The sequence below is a fragment of the Crotalus tigris genome, unplaced genomic scaffold, assembly GCF_016545835.1.
Source record: "Crotalus tigris isolate CLP2741 ecotype Arizona unplaced genomic scaffold, ASM1654583v1 scf7180000017987.690289119674:8195010, whole genome shotgun sequence".
Taxonomy (NCBI): Eukaryota; Metazoa; Chordata; class Lepidosauria; order Squamata; family Viperidae; genus Crotalus; species Crotalus tigris.
The window spans coordinates 7,775,169-7,792,256 of record NW_024096758.1 but is presented as its reverse complement, the minus strand read 5'-3'; the positions used below and the strand labels follow the sequence as shown (position 1 = coordinate 7,792,256).

Sequence of the window (17,088 nt, the reverse complement as noted above, 5' to 3'; positions counted from 1 at the left end):
CCTGCCGCCGCGGCTTTGAACGGCTGAGGGCGTGAAGCGTTCCAGGTTCGAGGATGGGCGGCTTTGAGTGGAGAAGCTGGCGATGTAATTGAAAGTGACATGGTTTTGAGAAGCATTTCTTTGTTAACGATTGGGAAAGCAAATGCAATGCAACCGAAGCTTTTTCTGACTTGCAGAGGTCTTGTAGATTGGTTTCCTCCCTCTTGCATTTTTTATTTTTTTTATCATTCCGTCTTATTATAAATAAGTCAAAGCATCTAAGCATTTCTAAAGCATCTAAAGCATTTCTCCTCCTGTTTTGTTCACAGCAGTAACGCTGAGAGGTAAGTTGGGCTGAGAGTGACCTGCCCGAAGTCACATGGCCGGCGCTCATGCCTAAAGTTGCACTAGAACTAGCCGTTTCCTGGTTTCTGGCCTGGTGCCTTAATCATTAGATCAAAGTGGCTTTTGTGCGTCATTGAAAGCTGTTTTCGTGGGGGTACCGCATATCTCTTTTTAAATGGTATTTTTTTCTGGCAATGCTTATGCTTTTAACAATTATATGATAATACAAAAACTAATGTCACTGTAGGTGGCAGCACCGATTCCTCTTTTTTTAAGTGATCCTTAAAAACTAAACGGGATCACAGATGGTTAATACTTGCATGAAAGACCAGTGTGGGGTGTCACTAGATTGGACACTTAATATAATGTTGGAAAAAGACAAGGGTAAACCATGTACATATTGTTGCCAAGAAAATAACAAGTGCCCGTGAGAAATGGAAACTGGTTTGAGAAGGAGTTTAAGCTATAAAGCTTTCCTATCGTTTGGATACTGGTATTCGGAAAAGGCAGATGTATTACATTTCTATCAATATCCTCATGGAAAAAATTGATAGTGACACAATTCAACTTATTATGTCTGTATTGGACAAAGTCCCATCACTGAAAATTGCTGTGTTTTTAGTAATACAAATGATGGAATAAAAATAGAATTAATTACACTATATCATTTTAAAGTTAAAAATCAGAAAATGCTTTGGATGCTCTAGTTCCTTTACAAAAATATATCTAAATACATTCTCAGTCATTGTCTTCATATATTTATTTTTTCTATACTTGTAATCCTTAGTCATCCCTACTTACTGTCACTCATGCCCTGGTCACTTCCTGATTTGAGTATTGTAATATACTCCACATGGAGTTACCATTGAAGAGAATCTGGACTTCAGGTGTGCAAAATGTTATACCCCAACCCCCAGGCAGTTATGTCTGTTTCTAGTAGAATTCACATTAATCTTTTGCTCTACAAGCTGCATTGGTTACTGTTCTGTTTCCAGGTCCAATTCAAAATCCAGATTTTGACCTACGTAGCATGGGACCAAATTACTTGAGAGACTGCCTCTCCTGGACTATATCTGCCCCTTCCCCTCAGATCCTGTCTACTGGGGAGCTACATTTGGCAGGTTTGAGTAAGCTAGGTTTAGAAGGTCTTTTCTGCTGTGGCACCTGTGCTGTGTAATACCTTCCCCCCTGAGGTGAGACTGTCTCCATCACTTTTGACTTTATGAAAGTCCCCCAAGACCTGACTATGCCATCAGGTTGGGTACTCCAAGAGACTAGTGAAATAGCTCCTTTATTAACATCCCTCCACCTATTATTTCTTTTTATTTTTTATTTTACAATTTTTAATGTTTTGCAATAATTGTTATGGATATTATCTATTTTTAGCATTGTTGTACACTGTCCAGAATCACTTATTTTGTGAAATAGCTAGCTATACAAATTTGAAAAACAAAAATGTTGCTGTGTCATGTGAGCATAGCAAGGCACAATTTAGTGTTGTGTGTTGTGTAAGCCACACCTAGTTTGATCCAGTGTGTCATGCAGTCCAAGAATATGAGTTTAACTGAGTAAGGTCATGGTTGCATTAATGTGTTATTTGAACACATTGTTTGAAAGCCAAAATGTGAATGTTGTTTGGGGCTGAAATGAGAAAAAGTTTTGAGTAAGTAGATCAACAATTGACATGGAAGTACTATTCTCTACATAGTAGTATACGGTAATATTTATGTAAGATAGCTAAAAATCCTGTATGTTGTGTTTCAGACATAATCTATACAGTACCATGTTGGAGAAGATTATACTAAATTTACTTTCTACCTTCTGACCCAAGTTGTATTTTGAAGAACACTTAATATGTCTATTACTTAAACTGTCTAACTTTCAAATGCCATCTCACAACATGGATTCCCCAGTCCAATCAGATAGGAAGGCCAAGAAAAGCTTTAAATAGTCTTTGGATATGGCTGCCCAAGATGGTATCACCTCTCTTAATTCTGAAGTCCTTGAAGTAGCTGATTCAACACAAATCAGCCTCCCAGATAGAAAATATTGAACTTACATACTTCAACATCTTGTCTAGAGCACATTTTGAACAACTAGATTCTATGGTAAGATAGTGGGAGGTTCTGTGGAGTTCCATTTGAAGAAAGATTGTGTATCTGGTGTTGAAGACATCACAGATAGCCTGTATAATTGCAAAGTACATTCTGCAAAAAGGAGTATTTACTTAGATCCTTATTTAAAAACTAAAACAAATATTGAGATACTCAGGTGAAACTATCTTATTTCCTGCAGGGAATGAACCTTTATATCACTAGCAAGACAAATGTTTACATCAAAGGCTGTTTCAAAGAGGATCGACTACCTAAATAGATAGGGTTTGAATGCAAAAATAATGATTATGAGTACTGCTTGCACTGTATTGATTTTAAAGTTTTTCATATGATTACATGACTTAAGGAATAAAACTTGTTGTTTACCTTCTGAGGTCTGCTTCAAATTTACTTTTTTTCCAGCATGTCAACTATGGAATTCATGCATGTGAGATATTCTGGGACATTCTTTTTGCAATGAGGTACCACCAGGCACTTACTGCCTTGTTATTTGACTAAGAGCAACATTTCTCAACTTTAGGAATCTGAAGATGTATGAACTTCAACTCCCAGAATTCCCCAATCAGCATGAGAAAAAATGCAATAGAGCAGGGGTCCCCAACCCCCGGTCTATGGACCGGCACTGATTTGCAGCATGGCAGCAAGCGGGCCATACAAACAAGCAAAGCTCTGTCCTCGGGATGCAGGCAGTATTCAAAATGACAACCCCTCTGGTCCATGAAAAAACCTTTCTCCATGTCACTGGTCTCTGGTGCCCAAAAGGTTGGGACTTCTGCAATAGAGAATGCCCAACATATCTGTGCAGCTACCCCATTGAGAAAAAACATGATTGCAACATTTCATAGAGGACTTCCTAACTTCACTTGAGAATTTATAAGTTTCCAAGAGGCATCAGATGTCCTGTCTGAATGTCATTTCTGGAGAAAAAAGAAGGGGTGTTTATGCTTTGTCTTTGGATATTTACTTACTGGGAGATTATAATTTCTTTTGCTTCTACAAGTGCTGGTCTACTTATTGTTTAAAGTTTTACTTGCAGTTTCTCTGGAGCAAGGAAATTTTTGGTTGCATTGATACAAAACACTAGCATTGAACATGGGCATCTAGCTTATTAGTGGGTAGCATTACGGTGGTTGATTCTGTTCAATAATCCATGATTCGATTAACAATGGATAAGCACATGTGCAAAGGCAGCCTTTCTTTATTAAAATTCAGGCTGAGTATATACCCCTTTCCTTTTTTCTTTTAGCATTTGTGTGTGTACAGTCCTTGACTTAAAACCATTCATTTAGTGACTGTTCAAAATTACAATGGCACTGGAAAAAGTGACATGACCATTTTTAAACACTTATAATTGCTTCAGTATCTCTATAATCACATGATCAACATTCAGATGCTTGGCAACTGGCATGTATTTATGACTGTTGCAATCTCCCAGGATCAGGTGATCACCTTTTGCAACCTTCTGATAAGTAAAGTCAATGGGGAAACCAGGTTTATTTAATCATGTTACAAACTTAACAACTGTAGTGATTCACTTAACTCCGGCAAGAAAGGTTGTGAATTGGGCAAGACTCCCTTAACAATTGTCTTAGCAACAGAAATTTTGGGCTCAATTGTGGTCATAAGTCAAGGATACCTGTATATAAAAACTAAAGCAGTTTTTTTGAACGAAACAAAAAACTTACAGCATCTTAAAGCCTAGCAGTTATACTATGGTAAATATCTAAATATCTACATATCTAAAACAGATATTGAAAGAGCTTTCATAGGGGTAATTCCCTTTTTCTACATCTTAGTTTTATTTATATTTTGTGTTTCTTAACTGCCCATCTCCCTCAAAGGAAGCTGTTTTATATACTTTAAACGTTTTATGGAGTTTGCTATATCTATATTATCTGTAGTAAAGATTTCTCTATCTAGTTATGACTGACTCTTGGCCAAGGGAGCCAGCATGGTCGGAAAACATTTTCCATAATCATGTGGCTAATGTAGCTACAAGTCAAAGGTGCATGGAGTGCTGCTACATTTCCACTGAAGTGGTACCTATTAATCTACTTGCATTTGCATGCTTTCAAACTGCTAGGTGAGCAGGAGCTGAGGCAGGAATGGGAGTTCACCCCATCGTGCGGCACTTTCGGTCTCAAACCTGACAAGCTCAACTTCTCTAACTACTAAGCCATGTGCTCCCTCTTATACATACATACATGCACCTTTGTATACACACACACACACGTATCTATGTATATGTATACACAAACAAGTATGCATGTATATTTGGTATCTTTGTTATTTGCAAGCCCTTATATGAAGCTGTTCAACTGAAAAGCAGGATATAAATATAGGGAACAAGAAGCATGTAAAAGATGGTTCAGTACACGTTATCTTCAGTGTCCTCTGAAATGGACAGATGGAGAAATAAGACACAATTAGTCATGTTTATCATACTTTACACATTACGAATATTGATGCTATGGCTATTGTTAATTATTAATTCTGCCGAACTTAGAAGGAAAGAATGGATTATAATGATGTTAGAAGACCTTGGAGTTTTTCCCCTTGTGGTAAACAATATTTAAGAACTCACAGGGATGGTAAAGTGGGCGGAGTCTAAAGAGCACCCAGGCAGGAAATGGTCCCCCCCCATCACCTGGGAAAGTAAATTCTTTGATTTCTCTGAAGGCAGTCCAGCTGACATGCTCCAGTTTAGAGCAAACAAAGGAAGGGGAGTCGCTGACAGATCAGTCCTTGGATCTTATTTCTCCCCAGCGACGATGCACGTGTGGGCTACAAATTGCAACTTCGGGGACATTGTTTTTAGATCCTCTTGAATCAGAGAAGGGACTTTAGGACGCCAATTTGACTTCAGCCGTGAAATTTAAGCGTGCAAACCACACCGAGTGGTAAGAAAACAATTGGACCAGATCTTTCTTTCTCTGCAGTTTTATGTGTGTGGGGGGGGGGGAGGAGAGAGATTTATAGCAACAGCATTATAAAACTAGCACCATGTATGTGAAGCGGGGGATAACGCTAGATTTACTAAGAGGTTTCTGCTTCTTAAAATGTGTATTAATTTATAATCTCAGATTCAGGAATGGAAAACAATGACAGATACAGCAGTGTGAGAAAGACACATACATATTCTGTGTCTTTAAAACCATGCTGGAAATTTCTGTCTTCTCATTCTTTTTTCTGTCTCTCTCTTGACATGGACCACGGTTCATATTGGCGCCTTTACTGTTCACGCGGGGACTTCAGTGATCCTCTGCTCTCTCTCTCCTGCCGGATCCTCCCCACATTTCTCCAGGGAAGTTTTGTGATGATTTATCATTTCGCGTGATCTCTCAGGCAGAGTAATTCTCTTTTTCAAAGAGCCGGCATCCTTTCTTTTTCCTCGCCCTATGCAAAAAAATACGGGGTCGCTGCGAGTTTTCTTTCTTATGCGTGGGTTGGTTGTCCAAGGTATTTGATCCATTCAGGCAGCCCTATCCAAGACCTGACCCCCGACTCCTAATATTGTCCAGAATAACTGAGATGGGAACCCTAAACCCCAAAGTCCTTGACTCACTTCCAGTCCTAGCTATGAATTCATACAGCAGAGTTACCTAATTAGCCTCGTTTGCAAAATGGGAACGTGCTTCTGAACTATTTTAAGAGGGAGACAATGTAATAGCATTTGCTCCTAGGTCAAGACTTTTGGGTCTCACAGTCTACTTTTGCTTGGCTATTGGAGACCTTTTTTACATAAAGAATACATACTATTTACATATTATTTTTATGAGTTGTGAACTTCAGGAGGTGGAGGTGGCAGTACTCTTCACCCCATTGTTGTTGACTATGCCAAAAATGCCATCTTAGTGCTAATGTTGGCATTACATTCAACCTCTGGTCCAGCTGGATTTTGTACATGGAGGCTGTTTCTGTTATCTATCTCAGGCAGCAAAATGGTTTGAGCTGCTCATGCCTGATTTGAGAGACTGGCTACATTCTTGCTGCTGGAACCCAGATTGTGAAATATTTGCCCCAATGTGCTCTATTCTGCAGGTGTTAATATTATTCTGTTTTATATGCCAACAGTTTTTTTAAGCTTTTCTGCGCTCTTTTGGAGTTGAATTCTGTTTACATATTTTTTTTAATCTGCTGTTTTGCGTATTCATTTTATTCAGTTTTAACTCTTCCTTGGGGGAACTCTCTAAGATCAATGTTCAGTAGAAAGATGGAATGCAGATGAGTTATTTACCACCCTTGAAACATGATATTTAAATTAGGGTTGTAATAAATTGATTAAATGAATGGATTTAAAAACATTTGTATTAACCAGAAAAGGTTTCCCAGGTAACACTTAGTCTTTGAAAATGCAGAAATCCAACAGAAGCTGAGAGCATCATGTGAACAAATTACTATATTGTAGTGGCTTTACTTCTCAGAGTTTGCATTACAGTAACTTGTGAGTCTGTCCACTGCTTCTGAATTCTCTTTGCTTGCTGTTCTCTCCACACCCCTTAAAATCAAGCCCCCTTCTCCAAGATTTGGATAGGTAAATTGCATAAATCAGAAAAGATGGGATATACAGTCACCAACATTTGCATGACTCCCCAAAGCACTGGAAAAGCTTTGGGCACAGAAATATAGACAGGAGGAAAGCCTCATAGGGTTTAATGTAAACTATTCAATTAAGTTGTACAGGTATTTAGCTGATTTCATAGGAAAGTTACTTTACTTTTTTTATCTTCCTGGTTTTCACAAACTGTTTTCATTCCCTAGTAAATCCAGCCTATTTTTAGTCCCACAAATATTCAATAAATTTATTGACACTATCCAATTAACATGGCCTTTGGGTTGGATCCTTTCCATGACGTATTTTTATCTGCTTCCAAAGAGATCTTCCAAATGTCATTTCGGGATATTATTGCCTGCAGCCTTCATTTGAAAGGAAAATAAACTTGTTCTTTGGCTAAAAGAAGGAGTTTATTTCTGATGAATATCTAGGCTTGTTTCTCTCTGGGTGTTATCTTGGCCTAAAGCTTATGTTATTTTTGGTGCCTAAGGCACCAATAGTTAAAAGTTTTGCTACCTTTTAATATTCTCAACAGGGTATCCACAGTGGTCGAAAAAGTCAAGGTGGTGGCCACAACAATGTGATCGAAGTTCTGTCTAGCATTTTATTTATGAATCAAATTTATATAGCCACCTGTCTCACAAGAATTTTATAACTATTGATAGTTGTGATAAGTTCTGCTATAACATTGGGATAACTACCACTTTGGATGATTTTCAAGAGAAAGGGTCAAATTAATGAATGGTTGTTTGCCATGATAGTAATACAGAAATACACTGCTAAATATTATTTACTAAGGTGAAAGGTTTAAGAGCTTTTTGAAAACATCTGGCTGGCCTTCAAAGGAAAGAGGAGGTTTTTTAACAGGACTCTTAGAGATAAACCAGAAGCTTGCTGATAAGACTCTTTGAGATAAGAGTGATTAGTCAAAGCGATGGTGAACCATGAATCTATCAGAAGCTAAATTCAACTTCCAGATTCAGCAGCATTATATCTGGACATGGTATTAGAAGTCAAAAGAAGATTGTTTCTAAGTAAATTTACTTTAGAGTATGTTGCTAATTATATATATATTTTTCAGACCATTTCTTCTGTTGTGCAGCTGCAGGCAGTCTTAAAAATATGTCTATCACGGGGCTAAAGAAGAAGCAGCCCAAAATGTTTAAAGTGAAAGTTTCAACAATGGAAGCTGAAATGGAGTTCAGCTGTGAGGTATTTTGTTGTTGTGTTGATTTTTAAAAGCCAGAATTTTTGTCTAGATGACATAACATTTACATACCTATTTACTGTCCCAAAAAGCATCTCTCTCTGGATGTAGAAAGCTGACATATCAAGGAAAAGATTACATTGAGTGCCTTTTTCTGGCATGCTAATTGTCCATTTGCAGGGATTTATGTAAATATGATTTTTAAAAATAATCCTCCTTATCACTGGATTAAACTGCTGTAATTGCAATGATTTTCAGGCTGCCTCTTACCTGGTTCATGTGCCATTCACTGATCTGAGTATTTATTTAAGAATATCTGTTCTGTCTCTGAGTGCCTGAGTGCCTTTGCCACTTCTCTATCAGTCTCTGCTTATGCAGATAATTTCTGGTGTGCTATCAATCTCAGAGGAGACACAGCTGTCTTTTCTTCCAACTGGATAATCTGCTTAGATCACTGACAAGATGAAACACAATAATTGGGCCCTCTAATGTACAGAGTTTCTAGCTATAGAAAGCAAGTGCTTCTAGTTTAATTCAGTAATGAAACTTGGAGAACATTGGCTGACTGAAGTTGTCCATAATTTACATTTCTAAAAGAATGGGAGGGGGGGAGGGAGGCAGAAGAACTGGTGTTCTTGTTGAGACTTGTTTTTGAAGCTACCTTGGCATTATCACATCTCATGTGTGCTAAGGATTAGAATTTGAAGGTTCTTCCTTCTCCAGCCCACTGAGTTAAATGTGGGGCTTTTGTGGAAGAACAATTCATAAAGGTATTTATATAGACCTTGAGTATGCTGAAAGGAAAACAGAAGTTTAGAATATAAGTCTCTACTTCTGAGATAACAAGCAGGGAAGCAAGCAAAGATTTGAAGCCTTGATTCTAGGGAATCTACAAGCATATAGGCAATCCTTGATTTATGACCATTCATTTAGTGACTGTTAATTTACAATGGCACTGAAAAAAGTGTCCAGTTTTTACACTTATGATCATGATCAAAATTCAGGTGTTTGGCAACTGACATGTATTATTACAGTTGCACTGTTACAGGGTCATGTAATCACTATTTGTAACCTTCCCAGTCAGCTTCGGACAATAGCAATAGCATTTAGACTTATATACTGCTCCATAATGCTTTACAGCCCTCTCTAAATGGTTTATACAGAATCAGCATATTGCCCACAACAATCTGGGTCTTCATTTTACCGACTTCGGGAGGGTGGAAGGCTGAGTCAACCTTGAGCCAGTGAGAAGCAAACTGCTGGCAGTCAGCAGAATTAGCCTGCAATACTACATTCTAACCACTGTATCACTATGGGTCTCAAGCAAAGTCAATGGAGGAAGCCAGATTCACTTAACAATTGCTGTGATTCATTTAACAGCTGTGGTATAAAAGGTTGCAAAAGTGGGGCACAATTGACTTAACAACTATCTTGCTTAGCAATGGAACTTTTGGGCTCAACTGTGGATTTAAATTGAGGATTACCTGTAATAATATGATAACAACCTGTGGTAAGATGGGCAGCTAATAAATTTGATTGATAAATAAATAAATAAATATTAACTAACATTGTAATATAAGAGAAGGCTGTATTCTAAACCTGCAGTACTACAGGCTTTTCTTTCTAGAGTAGCCAAATAAATACTAGTGTAAACTAAGAAGTACATAACAGAGCTTTGGAATTTTGGATTATTTTCCCAACTACACAAAGCCTTGCTTAATTATTACTCTGCTTGATGTTGCCATACAGCAGCATGGGAATTCTGGGAGTTGACACATCTTAAAGTTGCTAAAGTTGAGAAACATTGCAATATAAATTTGGAACCTAAAGACTGGAAACACTAAATTATCTTCTGAATTCACATATCATGCTATGCTTTGTTGGTGATTTGTTTAGTAATAATTTATGAATTCAGCCCCAAACAACACTCTAAACCACAAAGCATGGTTCACCAATTAAAACTGCAGGATGAATTCATATATCATGCTAAGCACAAGCAAATAAGCCACGTTATAAAAGCAAAATGAGTAAATTATGCTATTTTGTTGAAGATGAACTTGAAGAACACAAAAAAACCCTCTAACTTCTAATTTTCTTAATTAATTTTGCACTTAATATCAGAGGCTCTGGCATTTCTATTTTTACACCTAGTTGAGATCATGTATTTAGAATACCTCAGGAATAGAGCATCTTTTTTCACACTCAGATTATTGCCCTTGCTATCCATTCTAAATTGATTTTGTTCCATTGCAACCCACAGATGAAATGGAAAGGAAAAGACCTGTTTGACCAGGTGTGTCGTGCATTGGGGCTGCGAGAATCCTGGTACTTTGGTCTCTGGTACTCCGTCAAAGGAATGGGCATTTGGTTGAAGATGGATAAAAAGGTTTGGAATCTAAATGTTCATTGTAAAATAATACTTCCTGAGTTGGAAAGACCTAAAGATATTCTAAAAGTTTTCTTCAGAGATGACCAGTTTTTTTTTTTTTTTTTTTTTAAATTGGCTCAGGATCTCAGTTTGTTTTAAAGGAGGGATGGAAGGGCCTTAAGGAGCCAGGCCAGGCAAAATAAGGAACTCCCTGTTTTGAGAGTATTTGGGTGAATAGAGCGGCTTACCTTTGATGTAAAAAAAGGAAAATGCACCACCACAATTATAATGGTGAAATTGGGTGTGTGTTTAGAGGGGTCAGAAGACCTGAAAAACATATCAGGGAGACACCATCTATGCCCATCCTTGATTTACAATGATAATTTGTAAAAGTAAATGGTGGTTAGGCCAAGAAACACATGTGCATATTCATGTGCCATATTCATATTACATTCCCTCTACTCTCTTTAGCTAATTAGAATCCTCTTTGCCTCTAGATTGGAATATGAATGTAATCAGAATGCTACTAAACCAATGACTCATCATTTATCTTAACTGTTTTTTCTGTCGTTTGTCTTCCACTGAAACTGTCTGGAGAAGGGAAGTACTATAGGGATTAGCACCATTGACAAGATCTTTCTCCTCTTACTTTCCCCCCGGGCCAAAAAAAAAAGGGGGATGGGGAAGAGATATATGCATTTGTATCAATCAGTTCATATGCAAAGTGAGATGGGAAACAATGGGAAAGACTTAAGAAATTTGCATTTGTATATCTGAAATAGTTTGGGAGGGGCAAATGTGGAGGAAAGCCTTCCTCAGTTTGGTCATTTTTTCCCCCCTGAGTAAGAAAGGATGAGGATCAGAACATAAAAACGCACCCATATGAATGCATCTAAATACAGGAAAATTGAAATGCAGTTGTAATTTACAGTAATTTCCTTCCATGGCCATTGATGCTAAGAAGCTGCTACAAGTACATGTGAACCAGCAATGAGTGAGGTGCAAAAGGGTCCCAACAAGTGACTTTGTGAGTTCATGGCAAGAAATAGTGATCTTGGGCTTCTACTAAGCCAAATATATTTTTCCCAATCAGATTGTGTTTAATTGTTCTGGTTTTTTTTCCGAACAGGTTTTAGATCAGGATATTCCCAAAGAAGATCCAGTGAACTTTTGTTTTTTAGTGAAGTTTTACCCTGAGAAAGTTGAAGAGGAGCTTCTGCAAGAGATCACCCAACACCTCTTCTTTCTGCAGGTCAGAAGGTATTTCTTTTATTCAGAATTGGTTTGAGATGTCATGGTTGTCTTTTGAACATCATCATTGTGTTTAAGCATCTGTGATCATCCTCTTCCTTGATGTACCCCTTAGGCTAGTGCCAACTTTAGCATCTTAGGAATGGTTGAGAGTAAAGGGGCCGTTAGTGGGTTCTCCTCTCAGTTTTGGGCTTGTTACTCCTTAGCCTTTTTTAAAATTAATCATTCATTTGCCATTTCTCTCTGGGCCCAATCCACCAAGAAGAAGAATACCGAAAGAGAACGAGGGATGCTGTTCCCTTGCTTCATTCTTGGAGGCCATAAAGAGTCAGTGAGCAGTAAAGGTGTGCAGAACCAAGAAGCCTTGGGAATTGACAGTAATCCCTTTGCTGAATTATACATCATGTCTGATTTTCAACAGCCCTGACTTCTGATCTCAGTCTTGTTTTCTGTTTTTTTTAGAGAGTTGCATAGTTTGCAAGCCCCTTCCCCCTGTATTAATTGTTGCTCATAGATCTTCTTCCAAGTCAGGATTCAAAAATATGATTAAATGACCTTAAATGACCACCATTGTAATTGTATCAATTTTGTCTTAAGAGGAATACTTTAGGATATTTTCAAATATATTTTTTATTACATGTGGCAATATTTCAGACAATTTAAATGTCTTTGTGGGTTTGTGTGTCATTGCCCAAAGAAAAAAACACTTTTACCCAATTGTGGGTAATTTATCTAGCTTTAGGGAGAACTGTTATAAAGTATAATTACTTTTAGTTTAGGAAGGGTGGTGTTCCTTAATTTGCAGGAAATCAGGAAACATTGTAAAGGTAAAGGTTTCCCTTGTCCAGTCATGTCCAACTCTAGGGAGTGGGTGATCCTCTCCCTTTCTTAGCCAATGTTGTCCGAAGACATTTCTATGGTCATGTGGTCAGCTTGACTATATACCAAGATGCATGGAATGCTTTTACCTTCTCACCATAGTAGTAGCTATTTATCTACTTGCATTTGCAAGCTTTCAAACTGCTAGATAGGCAGGAGCTGGGACAAGTAATGGGAGCTCATCCTGTCACACGGTTCTTGGGTTTCAAACCTGGGCTGTCAGCTTTCCAGCTGACAAGCTCGGCATCTTCTTCTGCCAAATAGGAATGTACTCTATGCATTATATTTCTACCTTGGTTCCTTTTAGCTCCAAGTAGCTTAATATACTTTTTTCAGAAGTTCTGTCCTTTTGGAAAAGTCTCACAATTTATATGTCTAAAAGAGGATTATAGCTAAAGGCCGAATGAGAGACTGTAGTCTATTTTAAAACAGCCATACAACCACTACTAGCCCTGACAGTCAAGAAACATCAGTATTTTTTCACTTGTATGCGTGTGTGTAACTCAGTTCAACTTTCCACCATGCCTTTTATGCTAGTCCTCCAAACAATTATAGAGAAGTAGATGGAGGTATCAGAATATATCCTACAGTCATAAGGGAATCAAAATGTGATTTCTGATCAAGAAATGGGCTGGGGAATTCTAGAAATTGAAGTCCACACATTGTAAAGTTGCTAAGATTGAGAAATGCTGATTATATGAGATGAAGGTGTAGGCTTCTGATGAAAGAGATTCTGGCATTCAACTCCTACCCCCAACTTTAAATTGTTTTAACACCTCTCCCCTTTTAAACAATCACCTGACTCTGCTGCAATCAATATGAAAAACTTTAAATTATGTCCTGTCAAAATCAAAACTTTTAAGTGAAATTATATAATGTGGGCAATAACTGTTCTTAAACACATGTTTGAGCAGCTCCACATTATTCTCCACTTACAAGTACACTTGATGTAATTTGAAGCTATAAGGTTACTGTTTGCCAAAAGCTGGGCAAGGGAGTCCTTGACTTTTATTAAAGTTGCATCTCTTGCCTTTATTTGCCAGCCTGTGGAAGTGTGAAAATGTCATGCAGGTGTTAGGAGAAGGCTGTGTGCAGTGTGGGTGGGCAAGGTGACCTGGATGCTCCAAGAAACTGGTGAAGGGAGGGAGTGGATCAAGAAAACATTTATTCATCGATTGCAGTATTTATAGCTCACCCATTATCATAAGGTTCTCAGGAAGAGCTATAATTCATAAAACAAGCAAAGGGAAATAAAAATAAGCAACACCTTGAAAATTTAAAACAGAAATAACCACAATGCAATAATGAAAAGAAGCTGATTTTTAGAGTGACAAAATGGCATATTTAGCCTGCCCTTGTGAAATCCCAAAAGCCACGATTTCACCTGGCATTGAAAAACAAATACTTTTGTGTGCCATCCTGTTCTGCAGAAAAAGGAGTTACATAGGGTCTCAAAAAAAAAGACCCTTATCCCTATTACTGCATTTGATCATTAGCAACGGGAGTGGGGTGTTGGATTCCACAAACTGGTTTGATGTAAGCAGCTAAAATCCTGATTGCATGCTTCTGTTATTATCTTGGAACTAACTTTTCTTTGGAAGAGTTGATCAACTAGATGAGATCAATTTCCTGGTGGAGTTCTGCTTTTCACTATTGCCTTGACAATTACTTGGGCTCAGCTATTTTGGAAAGAAGGCTGTTTCTCCTTTCCTTTCCCCTTTCATCTCCTTGAAAGCTACACATTTTCTTCTAGTTCCTTCAAACCTGCCTTGGCTTGTTTCCCTTGGAGGAATGTAGTTTGGGGAATTTTTTTTTTTCAGTTCCAAAAGAAACATAAAAGAGGAGGCAAAGCCACAGGTTTGAACTTGCTGGGTTTCCTAACGTTAAAATTTAGATTTGCAGTATAATTGGGGTAAAAGTGGGAGAATACCATATGCAAACATGCATATACTTATGAAATTCAACCTATTAAAATGTATTTAACCATTTGCTTGGTTTAATAACGCAAAGTTATTATATAGAAGGCAGTTCCCCTGATTGCAGGAGGAATGAGAAAATCACAATATTTAGCAATAGAGGTCAGCTACTCCAGTAACTGTCATCCAGTGATTTACATACCTGAATGAATTTGGTTTTTCAGTTGATTTCCTTGCGTTGTCCCCTTTTCATACTTTAGGGACAGTTCTGAGCCTTAATTATTTCAATTGCTACTAATTATTATTATTTCTATACTGGATTCCGAGAAGAACTCAGATAAGTAGAAAAATTCTAAATAAAATTCTAAATAAAACCAACAATCTTTAAAACATTAAATTCAGAAATCTATACGGGGCTCATAAAAAAAAAAAAATAAAAACAATAGAACACCAAATCACAACTCAGTTTGATCCTGGCACAGTTATTTCAGAAATGCCTGGGTGAACAGCTATTTGATTGCCTTCTAAAATAAAGACAGTTTAGAAATCAACTTTTCTCACTAGGCAGAGGGTTCTGCAGTCTTCTGGTAACATAACCTTCTACGGTATGTCTGGGAGAAAACAAGGGCATTTTTCTCCATATGTTTTATTAAACATCCCAATTAAAACAAAGCAGCCACCAAAATGAATAAGGGACAAAGACAAATAAACTCAAACTTTATTAAAAGACAGGAGTCAGAAAAGGGAGATAGCTAGGGTGAGGGAATATATTAAATGGAATTGGGAACTCTAGCCATCCAGTTATTATCTGATTACAGTTCCCATAGGAGAGTAATACCGAAGGGCCACAATTTATACAAGCTTGAAATAAAATTGTCAATGGCACAAAAGCTATAGTGGGAACTTCCCTCTCTCTTTTTCTCAAAATGCTAGCATTCAGAATTACAAAATGAATTTTTGCTTGCTGGTTCCTTCAGGACACACACAAGAACACAATATAATGCAGCATTGTTTTCTAGAGTTAACCAGGCCATATTTATGGGATTGAATAAAATGTTTAAACTTCTCCAAACAACAGTAACCTGAAGAGTATCTGAATGAGTCCCTACGTGCAAGCGCAGTGTGTCTCAGAAAGATAAAAAAAACAGAAGCAAGTACAGGAATTGCTTTTAAGCCTTCTTGTTGGGTTTTGAAGAAGTTTTTAGCTGCTCTGGAAAATAGAATGCTGGATTAGATGGATCTTTGGTCTGATTTGCTAGATTTTCTCCTTATTAATCCTGATACTTAGGAATAGAAATCCCATGCACAGACCTCTACATCTATGGTGGAAAACAAATCATAGTGGAGAATTATAACCATTCTATTTTGTTTGTGGATTTTCTCTGTATCTGGCTGACCGCTAACAAAATAGAAGAGTGGACTAAATAATCCCTTACTGATCTGATCTTCCAAATGGAAATTAGATATAGTTTAGAGTGTAGTTATTATGCAGCATGCTTTAAAAGCATATGTAACTACTTTGAATATTCTTGGTATTTTTCTGCATGTCTCTACAGTGGCCAACATTAATTTTTTTCACTCATAAACTCAGCTAACGGTTACATTTTAGGTGCCAAAACAAAGTCTGGGTGTCTATTATTTTGTTTTCAAGCTTTGGCTGAGTCTTAGATTTTTCTTTTTTTTCCACCTTGTGTCTTAGGTTAAGAAACAAATATTGGATGAAGAAATTTACTGTTCTCCTGAGGCTACAATTTTATTGGCATCTTATGCAGTCCAAGCTAAGGTGAGGCTTTATAATTGTTAGTTTGTCACCTTTTATAACACATATGCAGAGTGTTAATTAACACAGAAAAGGATCTGCTGAGACTTAGCTGGAAATAGGAAGTGGTATTTTTTCACCTCATCTGTCTCTATTTGTGGGTGTTTTGCAGATTTGTTTAATAAGTACACCCTGTTTAGATTTCACAGGAGGTCAGTGGATTAAATGCAGAGAAGAGACTGAGATATCTTACTTCATTTTAAACAAAAAACAACTGTGGAACAAAATGCAGTTTAGACTGCAGTGGGCATTCTGAGTACAGATAATTCTAAACATATGACTGCTTGTTTAGCAAAGTTATGCTGGACATAGCAAACAATGGGTTTGCTTAACAACTGTGGCTTTCACTTTATGACTGCAGCACACAGTTTATGAGCACCGCATAAAAAGTTGTAAAATTGAGTCAGTCACATTGCTGACCTATTATGCGACCATCACGAATTATGATCTATGGCACAGTCATAAATTAGGGTCTACCTGTAAGATGGTAATTTCTCTTTCCCATTCCCCTTTTTTCTTAATTAAAAATAATTCTCTAGCATGCATTTGAGGAATTCCTGCATAAAGTCTCTTCCTGACCTGTCCTCTTTCCTGAATCATCCTTTAGAAAGTTAAAGGGGGGCAGCTGTAACTGTGTCATCCAACCTTTCTTAGC

The 17,088-nt window shown here is 37.5% G+C and overlaps 1 protein-coding gene across 7 annotated transcripts in view; it reads left to right on the top strand.

Annotated features, from left to right (window-relative positions):
- The first annotated feature begins 38 nt into the window (after positions 1–38).
- Positions 39–17,088, top strand: part of LOC120309244 (merlin-like) — a 35,322-nt gene continuing 18,272 nt past the window's right edge. Inside the window, exons 1-5 of one of the 7 annotated variants that reach the window (XM_039346295.1) lie at positions 39–84; positions 8,096–8,205; positions 10,461–10,586; positions 11,698–11,820; positions 16,314–16,397. In XM_039346295.1, coding sequence (XP_039202229.1) covers positions 54–84; positions 8,096–8,205; positions 10,461–10,586; positions 11,698–11,820; positions 16,314–16,397 — 474 coding nt within the window. In that variant the 5' untranslated portion in view covers positions 39–53. Of the gene's footprint in view, positions 324–4,676; positions 5,339–8,074; positions 8,206–10,460; positions 10,587–11,697; positions 11,821–16,313; positions 16,398–17,088 lie in introns of those variants that run through there. The other 6 variants (XM_039346298.1, XM_039346297.1, XM_039346300.1 and 3 more) reach the window with 6 other exon arrangements.